Genomic DNA, 17,422 nt, shown 5'->3' with positions numbered 1-17,422 from the left:
GGCATTAAGAGTCATCTTGAAAAATACCATAAAAAAGAGAGAGAAATTAATTTATCTAGAATTCAGTACATGATTAGCCTATTTGCTTTGACCAATAACTAAGCTAATTAGGAGGTCACAATTGAAGAGACAGATATATTGCCATATACATCTATGTCTATGTTTTATTTTCACTTCTCAGGCTAAATGTGAAACAAAACATAGCAAGATACAATAAGATGCCCAAACTTAAGTATCTGCCAGTCCAAAAGCAACTGGAAAAGCCTCTTTACCCAACACCCCCAAGGGACAGAAGTCTTGTTTCCTCTGCAGCCACCAGACAGAGAACACACACCAAGGGCGAAGCCTGGATTGTCTGTTTCCCTAGGTTCTTAAGAATTTGTCAGGTCATGTGCCAAAGCTCAGCACCTTTATCTCCAGCAGGAGGACCTCATGAGGGAAGTTTCAGATTTCAGACTAGATGTCACTGCCTTCGAGCATCAGCACTTTGTTTCTCCATCTAATGGCTCCTTCATTCAGCTGATCTTCTCCTTAAGACCTATTAGCACATCCACAGACTTTTGGGGCACTGTTATTAAAAACGCTGTGGACTCCTGAGGCAGGCATGTGCATCATTATCTTCTACTTCCAGTGCCCAAGATTATGAAACTGACTGCAAGTAAGAAGATAAGAAGACACACACAAGTATCTGCATGCTTTGCCAGTCCCCACAAACACCTTTTTAGTGAGCTATTTGTCCTCAAGACAGTAGTCACAGTTAAGTACAGCAATCTTAAGACTAAACAGAAAAGAGTGAACAATCATTATCTTTGCTTGGTGGTGGATGTTAATTAGTTGATGGACATTAGCTATCACAAGCATACATTTATTTCTTAAGATTCAGATGTTCACTTGCTTTCTATATCAAATATATACTGTTTGAGTCCAGTTTTGAAACTCAGCTTAAACCCTGGACATAATAAAATTTGCTTCTATAGATATACATATACAATAGAGGCATATACAATCATACTACATACTAACTGTCAAAGTACAGTTCTTTCTTAGGTCTAAATAAATTATAAATTGCTTCATATCTATAGTCCTGTATAAAGGCCGCAAGAGATCTAATACTCATAATCATACTGCAACATAAAAGCCAAGTGATATTAGAAGGTGCCAACTTCATTTTAAGCAAAGACTCAAAGAGCAGACAGATGGACAAAAGTATAATACTCAGCAATAACATGTAAATATATATATAACACATATATATATAAATTTTTTAAATATATAACTCTCCCTCAGTGGAACCACAAATTAATCTTTTAACACAGACAGTAGTAAAATGTTTTTAATAAAACCCTTGTCAGAATGAAATAGTTTTGTGAGCTGCAAGAGTTTAGTACCAATAAGAAATGCTGTGTTATTAATGGGGTTAGTTATTTCAGGATATTTAGCACCATAGAGAGTGGCAACTTTTAGTCATTTATGAGAAAGATACTGCTACTCACTTCCTGGTATGCATTCATTTGTATCTTGTTCCTGATCTGCTTTTTGATCTACTCAGAAGAGCAACATTGAGAATAAATACCATTTTAACAGAAGGATTAAAGAGACATGAAAGTACAGCTCAAATGTCAGTTTCACAACTGAGAGGGCAGAATACATCTGACAGCTTTTCAGCTTGCTTTCATCCACTCCCAGTGTGACTCTTCATTAAGGTCTCCTGTTCAACTAAACGTCTAACTTCCCTCACAGGAAACCTTGAGTACCTTTCCTCTAATTCACTAAGCTGCAGCATGGAAAATGAAGGAGCACTGGACTAGGAGTAATGAAGCTGAGATTCTAGTCCCCATTCTTCCACTGACTGACTAGCTATAGGATCCAACCCAAGTCACCTAATTTCTCTGAGCTTTTCTTATCTGTAAAACGAAGATAAAAATCCCTGCCCCACCTACTTCAACGAGGTGGTTGTAAACATAAAATGAGAAAGACAAAACTATTACATAAAAGTAAGGAATGACTTTTGAGGAGCTCTGTTGCCACGTTTTATGTGGGAAAGCTGAGTTAATATACATTTTTATTTTTACAGTGAAGGAAATTTAGAAAACAAAACAGCAGCATACAAATATAAATTATACATTTGCATAAATGCTGAACTATAAAAATCAGACTCATTTCCATCACTCCCCACATCAAGGTACTATTTTCCTATTCATTTTATAACTGAACCAAGTAATACCTGATCCATTGACAAGCTTCCAGATCTTCTGGCTCCTTAGTATTTAGAATCAGTTCATTTTACCCTCGGTCTACAATCAGTTATTTACATGAACAGAGGCAGGATCCCCACTCTTGTTCTGAGACCCCTTCCTTTGAAACTAAAACTTAACCAGTTATGTCCAGAGAGACCTAAATGCTGAGACTTGAGAATCAAATACAGGAATAACTTAACCCAGGAGCCCACTCCACTTTTGCTGCCTTCCCGAGGAGTTCTGCAAGTCAGAGTAGCAAAAATCAGCTTATACTCATAGAAATACAATTTCCTATTTATAGAAACCTTCACTTCCCAAGGGTCTCTGATGAGATCCTCACAACAGTATCACCAGCAGAAGCCTTAGGAATACAAAGAGTTAGCATTAAATGCACCAAGTCGAAACCATTTTATAACTTAGGCACCATTCATCACATAGTGACAAATGACGTTCTTCTATTTATCCAACAGCTGCATCTCGGTGACTGCCCAAACCACCCCAGAACCTAAAACACAGACAGACATGCAAATACATAAAGATATTTACCATCTTCAGCACTACGTACTAATTCTTCTGGCAGAGTATCTACTTTTGCTTGATCTGTTCAGGAGAAATTAACAAATGGTTAACACGGCTGACCCTTGATGAGAAAAAACAACGAGATTGTCCCTGGAAGCCCCTGGAGTTGGAAGCAATTAGTCAAGATGCAGTGAGGGGTGCAACCAAGATGTCTTCCCCAAAATACTTTCTCTTTAGATTAGCTACTTGAGCCAGTGCCATAGCAGGAGCTCCCATTTCAGCTCCGATGCAGCTTACATCAGCACACTGCTGCACACGGACTCCCAGGGGTTAGAGGGTTAGCTCAGAGCAAGCAATCGGCTGGCAGCAGGAGAAAGCACAGCACTGGAACAGCCTCTCTATTCTTCTGCAAAGGTTAAGATGCTAGCCATGACTAACACCTTCTCAAGCCCATGGTCATTAACAAATATTTCTGTGCGTGCATCATCATTTGTGTACGCCTCTGGGAGCCTTGCTTGGGAAGTCAACTGAAGACATGTAACTGGGGACCAGCTGCTAAGTGGAATCTTGGCAGGCTAGTGTGAGAGTGGGTATCGGTATTTGGAAGGGAGCGTGCAGGAATACCCGTCAGCTGATGGTGATTTTTTTTTTAACCCTACACATTCCTGAGTACTTTAAAGCTGCACCATGGAAATAGCCCCATGCTTCACAGGCAAGGGGTTTTCCAAACTGGACAATTGTTGCTGAGGTTTTTTTCTCAGGGCCCATCACCAACATCAGGAAGAACAATTGGGGCTATCCAACAAAGGATTGGACTCGCCTTCTCTGGAAGTATTCAGGCAGATGTGGGGGTTGGCCACCTGTTGAGGAGGCTTTAGAGGGAATTCTTGCATTGGGGGAAGTTTGGTATGGGTGACCTTCAAGGTCCCTTCCAACCCTGAGATTCCAAGATCTTTGGTAGGGTTAGGACTGCATTCCAAATTGAGAACACTGTCTTCAGAGCCCTGGGAATCTCTGAATTTTAGGAATTGTTCAGTGGAGTGGCTTTTTCTTTGCCTTTTTAAATTCTAACTTTCTAGTCTTAATTGCAGATGCATAACAAATATTCCAAATATGACAATGGTCAATTTTTAATCATGAGTTTGGCAGTGGTTAACTTTCACTCAGTAAATTTCCTCATGACCATCTGCAATCCCAGGGGTGCATCTTAGCTTAAAAACAACAAGAACAAAAACCCTAGAAGTTGTGATTTCTAAGTCCATTTGTCTGGCTCATTTTGCTTTATGTTGGTAGTCAAGAAATCCTTCCCCTATTAAAGCAGCAGCCAATGGGGAATAGTGTGCCTAATGTGTCGTGTGTCAGGTAGTCTTTGGACTTATAGTTCCAGGATCCAAAAGAAATGCATGAAAAGAAGGGACAAAAGAGAAAGGAAAGTCCTTGAAGTCAGGGACTATTCCATCTGTATATCAGGAAAAATTCATCAGACATCCAAGATTGTCATAAAGAACATAGTCACTTTATAAATGCTCTTGATAATAGTGTGTTGATTTTGAGTCTCAGCTCTGCTGTGTGACACCAAGCACGTTACTTTACCTCTCTGACCTTCATTTTCCTCATCTGTAAAATGGGGATAAAAACAATTCATCCCTCACAGGGCTGCTTATGCCACTTAAATGAGATAATGCATGTAAAATGCTTAGCCAAGTCTTGGTACATAGTGCTCGACAAATGTTAGATATTACTACTAGAACCACTAGCTACCACAGTCTTTTAAAACTCACTGTACTTGAATAAACACTCAAAGTGGGATTCTTTAATTCGAGGAAACCTAGTGCTCTAGTAACTAAACCTTGTGCATTATTTTAAAAGCGAAGTTCTAGCCACTTTAGGGTGAGCCTCCTCAGCTCACTTGGGAAAGGTTATTCTCATCTGTTAACTGCTCCCCCCTATAGGGGTTTCAGTGCACAACAGCATGCAGTGAGGCCAAAGGAGAACACATAAGCATTTTTAAGCTTAGATGGGGGCATGAACAGTGGAGCAAACTTTATTCTCACTTGATGAATCTGATGAAATGTCTTCTAGACTTTTGGAAGGCATTTTTCTAGCAGAACGCTTTTCCAAAGTTTTCAAAACGGGACTGGGTTCTTCTTCTGAACCTGTTACAAGACAAAACCGATGAACACTGCACAATACCAAAAAAAAAAAAAAACCACCCAAACACTTAATAGCCAACGAACATTGAAATGATAGGTTGAAATGAGGCATTATGCCATAAGCTTCCATACTTTTATTTACTCTATGAAGAACTTCACAGAAGAAAATAAAATCTCTCCACTATTAGTATATCCTTTAAAAAATAGTTTTGCTGGCTAAGAAGTATTTGCAAGCATAAATCATACAGAAGCAAGATTACCACATTAATAGAAATATGATTTCTTAGTCTTCTACACCTCTATTTTAGGCACATAATTTATTCTGTGCCAGATTTTGAATCTTTCCATTTCACTTTCAGCTGTTGAAGACAGCCACAAAGTGGTTTTAGGAGCATTAAAAAAATTAGCTGAAGGCAAGATTCGGATGTTTAACATCTGTGTATAATCGGGGACACAGATGGGTGAATTCTCCAGATGGATGTAGGCTTTTTGGGTTTCATGAGCTAATAAAATTTCCAACAAAATGTTGGGAAATGGCATGAGGTAGTCAACTTTTTATTTTACTAAGGCATTCTAAAGGGAGGCGGGGACTCTTATCATCTACTGATGCCTTTATTTTATAAAAGGAAAGGCATTTTAAGGACCAAAATTGAAAAAAAGAAAAAGGGCATAACCTCAGAATAAGAAAAGCCCTTTAAATTAAATACAACTAATGGTACAAAAAAATTTGTCTAGACAGTCCTTAATTTTTCCATTGTGACAGTGAAAACTCCATCATGGATAAGCCCTGGTCTGAGTACTATCACTCTTGACTACTGTATTCTCAGTGCCTAGAACTGTGGCTGGCAATAGGCTCTTCAAAAATGTTTGCTAAATCAACGAATGCTTCCATTAATGAGTCAATGAATTTGGGAACCACTTCTCCAGACAATACTTTCCTCAAATGCATCCCATTTCTGCCCCATGTTAATAGACATTCTACAGAAAGTGGACTCTAAGATGAATTAGATTTGGGATGCTCTGTGTCCAAATTTAAAGATTTCTTACTACTGATCTTCTCAGAAACTTTGATATACTAATAATGTGCATAATCTCTCAGTGTTTCCAGAAGTATTTGACTATGGAACCCATTTTTTTTTCTTGCTGAGGAAGATTTGCCTTGAGGTAACTTCTGTTGCCAACCTTCCTCTTTTTGCTTGAGGAAGATTTGCCCTGAGCTAACATCTGTGCCAGTCTTCCTCTATTTTGTATGTGGGTCACCACCACAATATGGCCACCGAGTGGTGTAGGTCTGTACCCAGGAACCAAACCTGGGTCACTGAAGCAGAGTGTGCTGAACCTTAACCACTAGGCCACAGAGCCAGCCCCCTCCCCTTTTTTCTAAGGAGGATCTTGAGGTACTGGTTGGTTAAGAGCTCAGCCACAAGTCAAAAATGTCAGGTTACTCACCAAAATTATGGTGACCTTTTAGTCAGTTTCCTCCCTACTCTCACTCCACCCCCATGCATTTGTTTTAAAATAATCATTTAGGTTAGAGGATATAAAACTATGACTGTGCCATTCTATATCTCTTACTTGGCTTATAATTTCAAAATACATGGGCTCTGTCTAGGGGGTTATTTAATATTGCTTATGTCATTTTTAGAAAAGCTTTCTGCTGTTCAACCAGTTAGGCTGGTATACTATAAACATAGCTATGCACATTAGGCACTAGTCTCCAGAGTAAGTGCAAATTTATAAGCCCTCCTCCTCCTCCTGTGGGTCAGTTTACCCTAGTAACTCCTGTAGTCGTTTAGTGAAAGTCCACTTTAATGAGTTTTAACATGCCGACTTATACTCTTGTGTATGTCTGGTTTGAGACTGGTATTTCACTTTCCTTTTCTTACCAGCAAAATTTGTTAAAGGGGCTTCAACTTGACTAATTAAGTTCAAAGCTGGAATCTTTGGTGAGTTTTCAAGAAGAGGCTCTACAGCTACTTGCAAAGGAACCCAAACCTCATAAGTCAGCCATCAAGTAAAGCTTATTTATTCCCATCGAGACTGAGGGAGCTAGAAAATGACAAATTTTGCTAACCTACTAGGAAGGCAATCAGTACTAGTTGTTGTGCAACTTTGGTTAAAATCTCCCAGCCAGAGAGCATCCTTTATCATTTCATCCCTCTAGTCAAGTAACTTCTCATTCCTATTTGCTCCTGGGTTTCTCTGCTAAAATGCTCTTGTTGATCAGAATAGAAAACTGAGACAAGCCCTGTGTTTTATAGCCTGACTGAAACCAGTACCCCAAAGTCCACTTAGATGAATGTGGTATCGATTAAGATCTTCATCCACTTAGCCAAGACTGGAGTCAAAGAAATGCAGCAGGCCAGGCAATGCCCTTAGGTGGAATCAGGTGAAGTATCTGACCAAAGTCATGCTCTAGAAGGGGATTCTACAGATAATTGAAAACGAGAAGGAGAGGGTGGCAACAAAAATACCACAACACGTTGTATCTGAGGGAAAGAAAGTTCCAGCCTTGCACTTTGTTCCTGATATTTAGCTGCTACTGTGGTAAAATATTGCTCCTTAAAAGGAAATTTGAGCCCATTTGTGGCAATTTCTTGCCACAAATCTTACTAGAAGCTTCTGTGTGGATTGCCAATTGAGAAAGAAATTCCAATTATTTCCAGGAGGAAAACTAGCTTGGATGTTTTAGAGGTACTTTCTAAACCCAAAAAGTTCTTTAAAAAATATTTTGAAACCTGAAAGTTCTGTTGTTGATTACTGAGAATAAAGTCAGATTCTGAACCACTGCCTTGTATAAAGCCTTCTCTATGTAACTCATTTGATTGAAAAATATAAAAGGAAATGTAGTTTTTTATGAAGAAAGCCTGGGGAGAACTTAAGTGATAAGAATTTAGTATGTGGGAGTGTCAGATTAATCTCAATTTTAAAAACTATATCATCCTTTACATCAGCATTCCATAAATCAACTCATTAACCAATGGGTTAAAAATTTCAAAATGCTCACTGGAGGTATTTCTCCAGCTTTCTGCATTAGAACTGATGTTTCCACCTGAAAAATCAGAGTCAGAGAAACCTTCTTTTTCTTCCTCTTTCTCTTGTCTCTTATATGGTGATACCAGAATCAATTCAACTTTACTTGGTTTTGTAGGGTTTTCATTGTTCGTCAGGAGAGAAATGGGTTGCCTATTTCTGGACATACTAATTGCTTCAGGAACCTCTTCAAAGCCATGCTCCTGAAAAGCTCCTTCTCCAACCCCTGCCACCTCACTTTCACTATCCCTGACCTCTGGGGGTTTTATAGTCTCAATAGTCCCTATTTCATGGTCCACATAAAGTTGTGGGGTTCCAGTGATCTCAACCCCACTTTCAGAATCACAGAGATCTACTGATAAATCAGTCACAGCTTCGTCTCCTCTCATCACTTTATCACATTGGTTGACTTGAGATTTGAAAACATTACTCTTAAGCTTCATTTCAGAGGCCTCTGAAGCTGCCCAGTAAAAATGGGGTACTGTCTCCAAGAACCTGGCCTGCTCTGACTGTGAAGACTCCGTCCTAGGAATTTCCTCCTCCACTGACACCTGGAACTGATAAGGAATTTCAGATGTTTCTTTAAGGAGTTTCTCAAAACCAACATCAAAAGCACTCTCAGTTATTGATGGAGCCCCAGAGTTTTTTACTGTTTCTTTTATTTCCTCAGGATGGAATTCAGGAGCAGCTTGCCTGGGCACCTCAGTACTGCCTATTAACTTTGATGGAGAAAGAGTCCCTGTATCATTTTCACATTTTGAGGAAGGGGTTTCAATTGTTTCCTTCAGTAGTTTTTCTAAGCCAGCACTGAATTCAAGGAGCTCTGATTTAGATGGAATAATTGTTTTCCTCACAATTTCTACCACTTCCTGAGGCAACTCTTTGCCATACTGAGCAACAGTCGGACCGGAGCTAAGGGTTTGCTCTGATGGAGACATCTGGGCAGCTAAATATGATCCAACTGCATGAGTTTTATCAGGAACTACATTGAAGGAATAAAAATCCTTGCTGTTTGGAACTATGATGTCCATTGTAGCCCATGGTGAAATAACTCCCAGAGAATTTTTAGGGCTACCTCCTGCCTGTACTCCTTCAGGAAATTCTGCTTTTACTTCTCCAGGAACTACTTCCCTCCCAACTGGATAACTCAACCAAGCTTCTCTAAGTAGCTTCTGTAATACAGCATTTACATCATTCAACACACGTTTGAGTGGAAGAATGACTTTTTCTACAGTCTCTGAAATTTCCCTTTGAGAAGGTAGTGCCTCATCCTGGGGAGCAAGATGAGCATCCCAGGAAGAAGGCATATCTTGGGGAGTGTTGGCCACATCCCCAAAAGAATCCTTTCTGTGAAGATGGGATGGTTGATCCAATGGGTGAAAACCTGTAGGCATCTGAAACAAGCTCTCCATGTTTAGCTGGCACTCACCACTTTCAGCTTTCTGGGGGAGAGCCGTATTTCCCAAAGTTTCTTCCTCTCTCTGATAGGCTGATGTGTGGTAACTCTGTTCTATCTCTTTTTCAAAAACTCTACTCTCTTCAGGCTCAGAATTGAACCTAGTGGTAACAGATTCCAACATGGTTTGCGTGGGAGAGGATGAAGTTCCAGTTGCTTCCTTCAAGAGTTTGTCTAGACTAGCAGTCAAAGTGTTTGGATTGACCTTTGGAGGAGCTACTGTTTTGTCTACATGCTCATTAATGATCTCCTTAGGTGCTTTAGCTTCTTCCTCAGTATTGGCAAAATCTGTTTTTCGAGGCCATGTCATATTTTCAGAGACACTTGGTTCAAGCACTCGTTTTCCATGAACTTTTCCACCAGAAGGTTGGATTGCTGGTGTCGAAGCTTCTGCAAGCAGCTTCTGTAAGCTGTCATTAAAAGTGTCTTTGTAGTCTTTAGACAAAACAGTTGTTTTCACTATAGATTCTTGAATCTCTTGGTCTGAGTAATCCTTTTCTTTCTTGAACACTGGAGTAATGAACCATTCCATATTCTTTTCCACGTTTTCCTTTGATGACTCATTTCCTGGCGACTGATGACTGGACTTTCTGGGTGGTCTCAATGGAAACGTGGTTTCATCTGCTAACACCTGGAGTGTGCACTTTGAATTTAATTTCTCTACTTCCTCTATTGCCGGAACTTTTTTTTGGCTTAGGAGTGCCTCTATTTCATGGGTATTTTTCCCTGATGATTTAATGTCACTGAATTCTTTGTGTTTCTGGCTATTAAAAGACACAGAATTTTTTTGGCTTGTTGTCGTAGGATTCTTCTCAACATTATCCTGACTGTTTGGATTGGCTCCTAAGTCCCAAAACTTTCTCAAATTCTCAAATTGAGAGTGATTATAAACCTGTTCTGTATTGGGTTCACCTGTTCTTTCTTTTAGGGACATAACTTTAAAGCTGAGATTTGATTCACCAATTAGAGATCTGTCTTCCTCCAAAGGAGTATGTCTTTCACTCCCAACATTTGAAGGATGTTGCAGGGCCGGTAAGGTAATGTCCCTTTCATAATGCAAACTGTCTGCCACTGGCAATCTTTTTATAGGTTCGCTTTTCTTATTGTGAAACAGAGACGCTTTACTTGATTGGTCAGCTGAGGGGTAATTTTTGGATGGACCTGATATTTGGGGCCTGGTCTCTTCAGATTTATTTGAGGAATAAAAACTGGAGAGATGGGCTGCTTGGCCATCCTCTTCTAGGACCACTCGTTTGGCAGTGACTTGATTATATTGACTCTGGCCCATAGATAAACTGTCCATGGACTTCATAGGCTGATATGCTTTAGCAGAAGGTTGTTCCTGACTGCATGAAGATGTGGGTTCTTTATGAGTCAACTTAGCAGCAGCTTTCTCACCTTCCCAAAAGGATATTCTTTCACTCACTCTTTTGTATTTCTCTCTTTGCACTTGGTTCTTGGGAACCTCACCAGCTTCTTGTAGCTGGACCTCCAGTTTCTTCCAAGGAGATGTGTTATTGGCAGCCCCAGGTGGTGACTCAATATTCTCTGACTCTAAAGAAGCTTTGGGGATGTAAGTATTCCCTCCTTGGCTCTCTGTCTCTGCCTTCGAATTGTCTTTCAAACTTGGTTCTTCGACAATGGTTGAAGAATCAAAATTCACTTCTGAGTTTCCTCTATTTTTTTCATAAGCACAAAGCTTAGGCTCTTCTTCTCCCTCACTGCCAACATCCTTAACATTGCATAGAACTTGGTCTTCTCCATCAGATCCTTTGAGAGCACCGTAGGAATAGTTACTGGTTGGGGGAAGTACCCCACTTCTTTCTCCTGTGTTTTTTGAACCTTGGCTATAGTCCAGAGCTTTGCTTCCTTGATTTGGACCATATATTTCAAATGGCTGCAATATGCCTGGACCTTCTTTGCCTTGTTGGGACAAATTAATAGATTTTGGTTTTAGATTCACATTGTTATCTTGGCAATTTCCAGAAGACAGCATATTTCCCTTTACCTGGAACGTTGAATCAGATCCCATAGGTGTCAATTCAACTTCAGCAGATAATAGAGCCTTTGACCCATTTTCTTTTAGACCAGTGTCATCTGTCACCAAGGCAGTAGCAATCTGTGATTTTGAGTCTGTTTTTCCTTTGGGCTCTATGTCTTGGGGATGTTGGAGAGATGACTTATTGTCATCTGCATAAGAACTTCGGTTAAACCAGTCTAGGACTTTAGATATGGAATCATCAGTTGTCTTCCTTATCTCAGTGGCATTTAGACCAGAGCGTGATGACGTCTTAGCTTTTAGGGCTTTGAGGAGAGGGGGCTTACCTTGCTGATGGTCTCGAGAACTGCGATCTGGCACCTGAAATGGTTCAGGCTCAACATGAGACAGTTCATCTGCAACATAGAAATGCTTTTCTAAATAAGAAAAGAGAATGCTTAAAGAATTATCATTTAACCACTCACATTATCTTTTAAAAAGACACTTTGTATTTATACTTTCCACACCACTAGCTGTTTATATCAACATTTGGGGGGGGGTAATAATGTAAATCATCCTAATTAAGATATTCTGCCAAAGATGCCCTATCACAGTAAAGGAAGGTAAATGTAGACTCCCGCAAGTGAGGAGTGTAGACCAAACTGGGAAATTTCTTTGAAGTCTCTGGTTTATTTAAAAAATTCATGTGAATTTTGCATTCTGATCCATGTTACCTTTTAACCACTGTGCTACTGGGTCGGCCCCCCATGTTACCTTTTAAATATCAATTTTCTCCTATTCTCAAATCTTTGCATAAAGACGATACTCCAGGAAGATACACGATGTTGATTTTACGACTCCACCCCTCCACTGGTACACTCATAAACCCTAGAGGGGACTTATACCCAAGATATAAGTTAGACTTAGGGGATTTCAGGAGTTAGAACAACTTTCAAGGAGTATTAAACAAGGAGCTCCCTCCAGAACATTAGAATGGCACAATGAGGATACTGCATTCCTGGGCCTTACTCCTGATGTATTAAACCAGAATCTCTGAAGATGGGGCCCAGGAATCTTTACTAACAGCTATCTCAGTGACTGCTTTGCATACTGGAGTTTGAGGACCATGATATCAAGAGGCTTTTCCTTTATCCCCTATCTATCTTTGTCAATTTATGAGTTAGAAGTAGTTTCTGTGAGCCAAATAAACTAAAATGAGGACTGATGGAAAATGTGATCTCTATCAGTTCCCTGATGTCGGCTAACCAAGAGCTAGTAGACTAGAGAAGGATATTTAAGTTCTTTCTAAGCTATCAAGAAAGCAGAGAGAGTCCTTTCAAGGCTTAATCACAGGGCACAGGGTACATTTAGATGAGGAAACTCAGGCATTCTCCCCTTTACTTAAAACTCAGGTGTTTCAGCTTTTCTCCTCTTCCTTATAAAAGCTAAGCCACGCAGCACATTTTGTTGAAAATTATGTGAACTGAATTTTTATGAAGTCAGCTACATTTCAAATGCACTAAAGGACATATTAATAAAATTCTATCTTTAATTTTAATCAACTCTGGCTAAACGCAAAACTACAAATTCTTATACAATAATTGGCATAGTGAATATTGGTTTCCTTCCTTAACTACACATCATACTATTAAATACATGTCAATAATTGTGAAGTTCCTTTGAGAAATCTTTAAGAATTCTGTTTAACAGAAGACTATTTAACGATGAAAAAATGTAGTAATGTTTGTGAAAAAAGAAGTCTGGGCAGTATAAATATAATTTAAAATTATATTCATGCCTGAAAATTATTGAAAGGCTCTTCAATTAAGTCTTAACAATAGTTAATGCTGGGTAATGACATCACAGATGATATCTGTTTTATTCCGTGTGCATTTCTTTTTTTATTTTTTAAATGAAGAGAGTTACTGGGAGCAATGGTGCAAGAGGCCAATTTTACTTCCATCCCCTCATCCCTAGACCCATGTACTTTAGCTATTGAGGTGTAGCACCATTTATCAGCTGTTGGCTCAGTGCATCTGAGCACATTTGATCTTTTCAAATGTTTTACAACGAAAGTTTATTACCTTAAATTAAGAACAGTTATTTCAAAAATTAACACCAGGTAATGTTTTGTTTGCCCTGAGGAATTCTTTTGGGTTTTTTTCCAGTGTGATAATGAGTATGATATTGACTATACTGAAGCTCAGACCTAAAGTCAAACCCTCGTAATTTGCACAGAGTTTACCACTTTTTTGGTCCTTATTTTCTTTTTTATGCTCCATTTTTCACCTGTGTATATTTTTGTGGTAAGCAGAGAAAAAAGCAGGGCACTAAATGAGTAAGCAGAACTACGATATAAGCTCTGAGGCCACAAGGCCTGTTAATCAACATGGGTGTAGCTGATGATGTCTTCCTCCCAAATGCAGAGGTCAGCTGGGATTTAAAAATCAGAAAGCACAAACAAGTAGTTAATACAAAATTTTAAAGATAGCCTGTGAGAAAGCAGGTAGGTACAGTTTGAAAAACAGGAAAGGCTTACCAAATTTTTTCTATGAATTATAATAAAGGAACATATTACCAAAGAAATTTTTTTCACCTTTTGAATAAACATTTAAGTCTGTATCATCTAGTTATTTGCTAATGTTTATTCAAACTTTAGTAATTTCCTTTAATATGAATTCTTTTATTTCTTGAAGAAGCACCTGCTAATTTTTAATTTTTAAAAAAATATTCTGTTCTCTTCAAGTGATTTAAAATGTCCCAGGGAAGGGGTGGTGAAAATTCTTTGTCCTTTAAGAAGTAAATTGATCTGAGCAAATATGAAACTGTAGGGCTGAGCAAAAGGGATCCAGGGTTAACTTAATATTGACTAATAAGGGAGGGGAGAGCAGTGAGTTAGAAACTTGACCGTTGCTACTGTTTTTCTCGATTATAAAGAAACTATCATAGGGTTGGATTAAGCCTTATTAAAGTGTACATTGTGAAGGGGCAGTGTACACAGAATGATTTTTCCCATTGTTTCTGTTTTTTAAAACATAAGAACTCTGAAGTAATCGTATAGGTACAGGAAAGCAGTTTGAGGTATCCCCTGAGAGTTGTAGGATCTTCAAGAGAGGGCTAGTTAGCTAGCTAGCAGGAAAAAGCAGCACTTTCATTGCCTCTCCACTCGCACCAGCTGAAAGAGAAAGTGCCTTCAGAGCTTTTAAAGGCTGAGAACAAATGGCTGGAGGCCCTGGGCAGGTTAAAGTCTGAGGCTTTCGCACGGTAAGTTCTCAAAGTCTAGTTCCCAACCTTTGAGGCTAAGAAAGTGAAGGCTCTCCTGAGATTAAAAGAGAAACACAAGGTTGGTTAAATGGTACTTGATAAATTTGCTTTAGGTGACTAATAATATATTTACTCTATACAAAGGTATTTAGCATATCTTTAATTCTTTACTCTGCATATATGCCTTGATTTAACTCAAAAGACTGTGATTTGTTTAGTTATATCATTGATACAGTTAGATTTTTTAGGATAAAGCATAATGGGCCAGAAACTGTGCTATCCTGCTTCTTTTAGTTACCAGTGATTGAGAAAAACCTCCAAACCCATTAAGAGGTATACACATTCCTCAGTGGCATCTGCCTGAATTTTAGTTGGAATGACTAGGAGGTAAATAGGGCTTGTAGAGGGCTGGCTGGGGTGGCCACTCCAAGCCCACTGGGGCAGTTGTTATACTCTGGTAGTGATAACTCTCTTACCAGCAGGGCTTTTGGACAATGCTGATTCAGGCCTTGATAATTCTGGTGATTTTGCTTTGTGTTCATTGATGGTGGGTGAATTCTCAAGGGACTGTGGTCTTGCAGTTAAAGCTTCTGAGGGAGAATGGTGCCCATTAATTGGAAAAGAACCAGCAGTTGTTGGCTGATGTGTTTCATTTTTTGATGCACTTGGGCTTGAGGCTGATTGACGTAAAGGCGAAGGCTTTCTGGATTGGGAAGGCTTAGGCTCATTCCAAAACTCATCTATGTCCCCTGCATCTTTTGTTTCATTCTTCAATCTGTCAGATTCTAAAACACTGAATTCTCCCACTTCCCGGCCTTGGATGAGTCCAGGACTCTGTGGGGGTTCATCCTTCACTGCAGAGAATCTCACATGCTTTAATGGCTCCAGAGAGTTTGAGGAGGAGTCATCTTCTAAAGAATGCTCCTTCTCAGTAATTCTCTCATGGATGGTTAGGCTGGGTGACACAATTTTGCTTTTGGGTTCAAAGTTTTGATGAAAACGAACAGTTTCTGAGTCGGTGCTGCTGGAACTGGAGTTGCGCTTCAGGATCCCTCTTGGAGCCCCTCTTGCATTCAGGGAGTCTGTCCTTTGTCTAGGAAAAGACGGGTTGTCATCTTGCTTTAAATTATGTGATCTGTAGATAATTTTTCTGGCTTTGGGGATTGGAGCTTTGATTTGAGACTCATTCTCAGGGCCTGGAAAAGTCGGCTTCGGTTTCTCTAACTTTTGACTTGAAATATCCAGAGTAGAAGACTTCTCTTTTGACTCTGACACTTCATCTGAGAATTAAAACACATTAGGTGATATTGGGTGATGTGATATATACCATTAGGTGATATATATATATATATCTCTATATATATTAGGTGAGAATAACTCTATAATTTAAAACACCTATCATAAACTTAATCTACATTTAGCAAAAGTATTAAAACATTAAAGGCAATTAAGTATGTAGCATAAGTACAGACCTAATTTAAAAGCTTTTAAAAATTCATCCATGAAAATAACCAAAACAAAAAGTGACAAATGTTGGAGGTTGTGGAGAAAAAGGAACCCTCATACACTGTTGGTGGGGATGCAAACTGGTGCAGCCACTATGGAAAACAGTATGGAGATTTCTCAAAAAATTAAAAATAGAAATACCTTATGACCCAGCCATCCCACTACTGGGTATCTATAAAGAATTTGAAATCAGCAATTCCAAAATTCTCATGCACCCCTATGTTCATTGTAGCATTATTTACAATAACCAAGACATGGAAGCAACCTAAATGCCCATCAACTGATGATTGGATAAAGAAGATATGGTATATATATCTTCTATTATATATATATCTAATATATATCTAGTATTCAATGGAATACTACTCAGCCATAAAAAAGACAAAATTGCCCCATTCACAACAACATGGATGGAGCTTGAAGGTATTATGTTAAGTGAAATAAGCCAGATAGAGAAAGACGAACTCTGTATGACTGCACTCATAGGTGGAAGTTAAACATAGAGACAAAGAGAATTGATTGGTGGTTACCAGGGGAAAGGGGGGGTGAGGGGAGGGCACAAAGGGTGAAGTGGTGTACCTACAACACGACTAACAATAATGTACAACTGAAATTTCACAAGGTTGTAAACTATCATAATCTTAATAAAAAGTTAAAAAAAAATTCATGCATGAACTTCATTGAACTGTACATTTAAGATTACTGTGCTTTTACGTATGTACTTTGTGGATATTTTATACAAAATAAAATTTTTTTTTAAAAAGAATTTAAAAAACATCCTTAAGGAGGCCTTGGAAAAACACAGACGTCACTTAAACAATTCACGTAAGAAAATCAGAAAAAGGAATTCAATTTTTTAAAAAGAAAATCTCAATACCTGACAAAAATTAATTCATACCAGGGACACAGGGATGGTTCAACATCCACAAATCAATCAATGTGATACACCACATCAACAAATTGAGGAATAAAAACCACAAGATCATCTCAATAGATGCAGAGAAAGCATTTGACAAGATCCAACAGCCATTTATGATAAAAACTCTGAACAAAATGGGGATAGAAGGAAATTACCTCAACATAATAAAGGCCATATATGACAAACCCACAGCCAACATCAGACTCAATGGGCAAAAACTGAGCGCCATCCCCCTGAAAACAGGAATGAGACAAGGATGCCCTCTATCACCACTCTTATTCAACATAATACTGGAGGTTTTGGCCAGAGCAATTAGGCAAGAGAAAGAAATAAAAGGAATCCAAATAGGGAGGGAAG

At 38.9% G+C, this 17,422-nt stretch overlaps 1 protein-coding gene across 44 annotated transcripts in view; it reads right to left on the bottom strand.

Moving 5' to 3' along the window:
• The window catches only part of SYTL2 (synaptotagmin like 2), a 107,737-nt gene that overhangs the window by 18,420 nt on the left and 71,895 nt on the right, over positions 1-17,422 (bottom strand). For 11 of the 44 annotated variants that reach the window (XM_008540078.2, XM_008540109.2, XM_070625635.1 and 8 more), the window contains 5 exons: positions 15,117-15,920; positions 11,724-11,792; positions 4,811-4,912; positions 2,784-2,837; positions 1,494-1,541 (listed from right to left, as the gene is read on the bottom strand). In XM_008540078.2, the coding sequence (XP_008538300.2) occupies positions 1,494-1,541; positions 2,784-2,837; positions 4,811-4,912; positions 11,724-11,792; positions 15,117-15,920 (1,077 nt within the window). Of the gene's footprint in view, positions 1-1,493; positions 1,542-2,224; positions 2,494-2,783; positions 2,997-3,053; positions 3,366-4,810; positions 4,913-9,371; positions 11,793-15,116; positions 15,921-17,422 lie in introns of those variants that run through there. The other 33 variants (XM_008540094.2, XM_070625637.1, XM_070625640.1 and 30 more) reach the window with 16 other exon arrangements.

Source organism: Equus przewalskii, chromosome 6 (genome assembly GCF_037783145.1).
Source record: "Equus przewalskii isolate Varuska chromosome 6, EquPr2, whole genome shotgun sequence".
Taxonomy (NCBI): Eukaryota; Metazoa; Chordata; class Mammalia; order Perissodactyla; family Equidae; genus Equus; species Equus przewalskii.
Note: the sequence above shows the minus strand (reverse complement) of the source record. Positions and strands in the feature narration are given on the sequence as shown.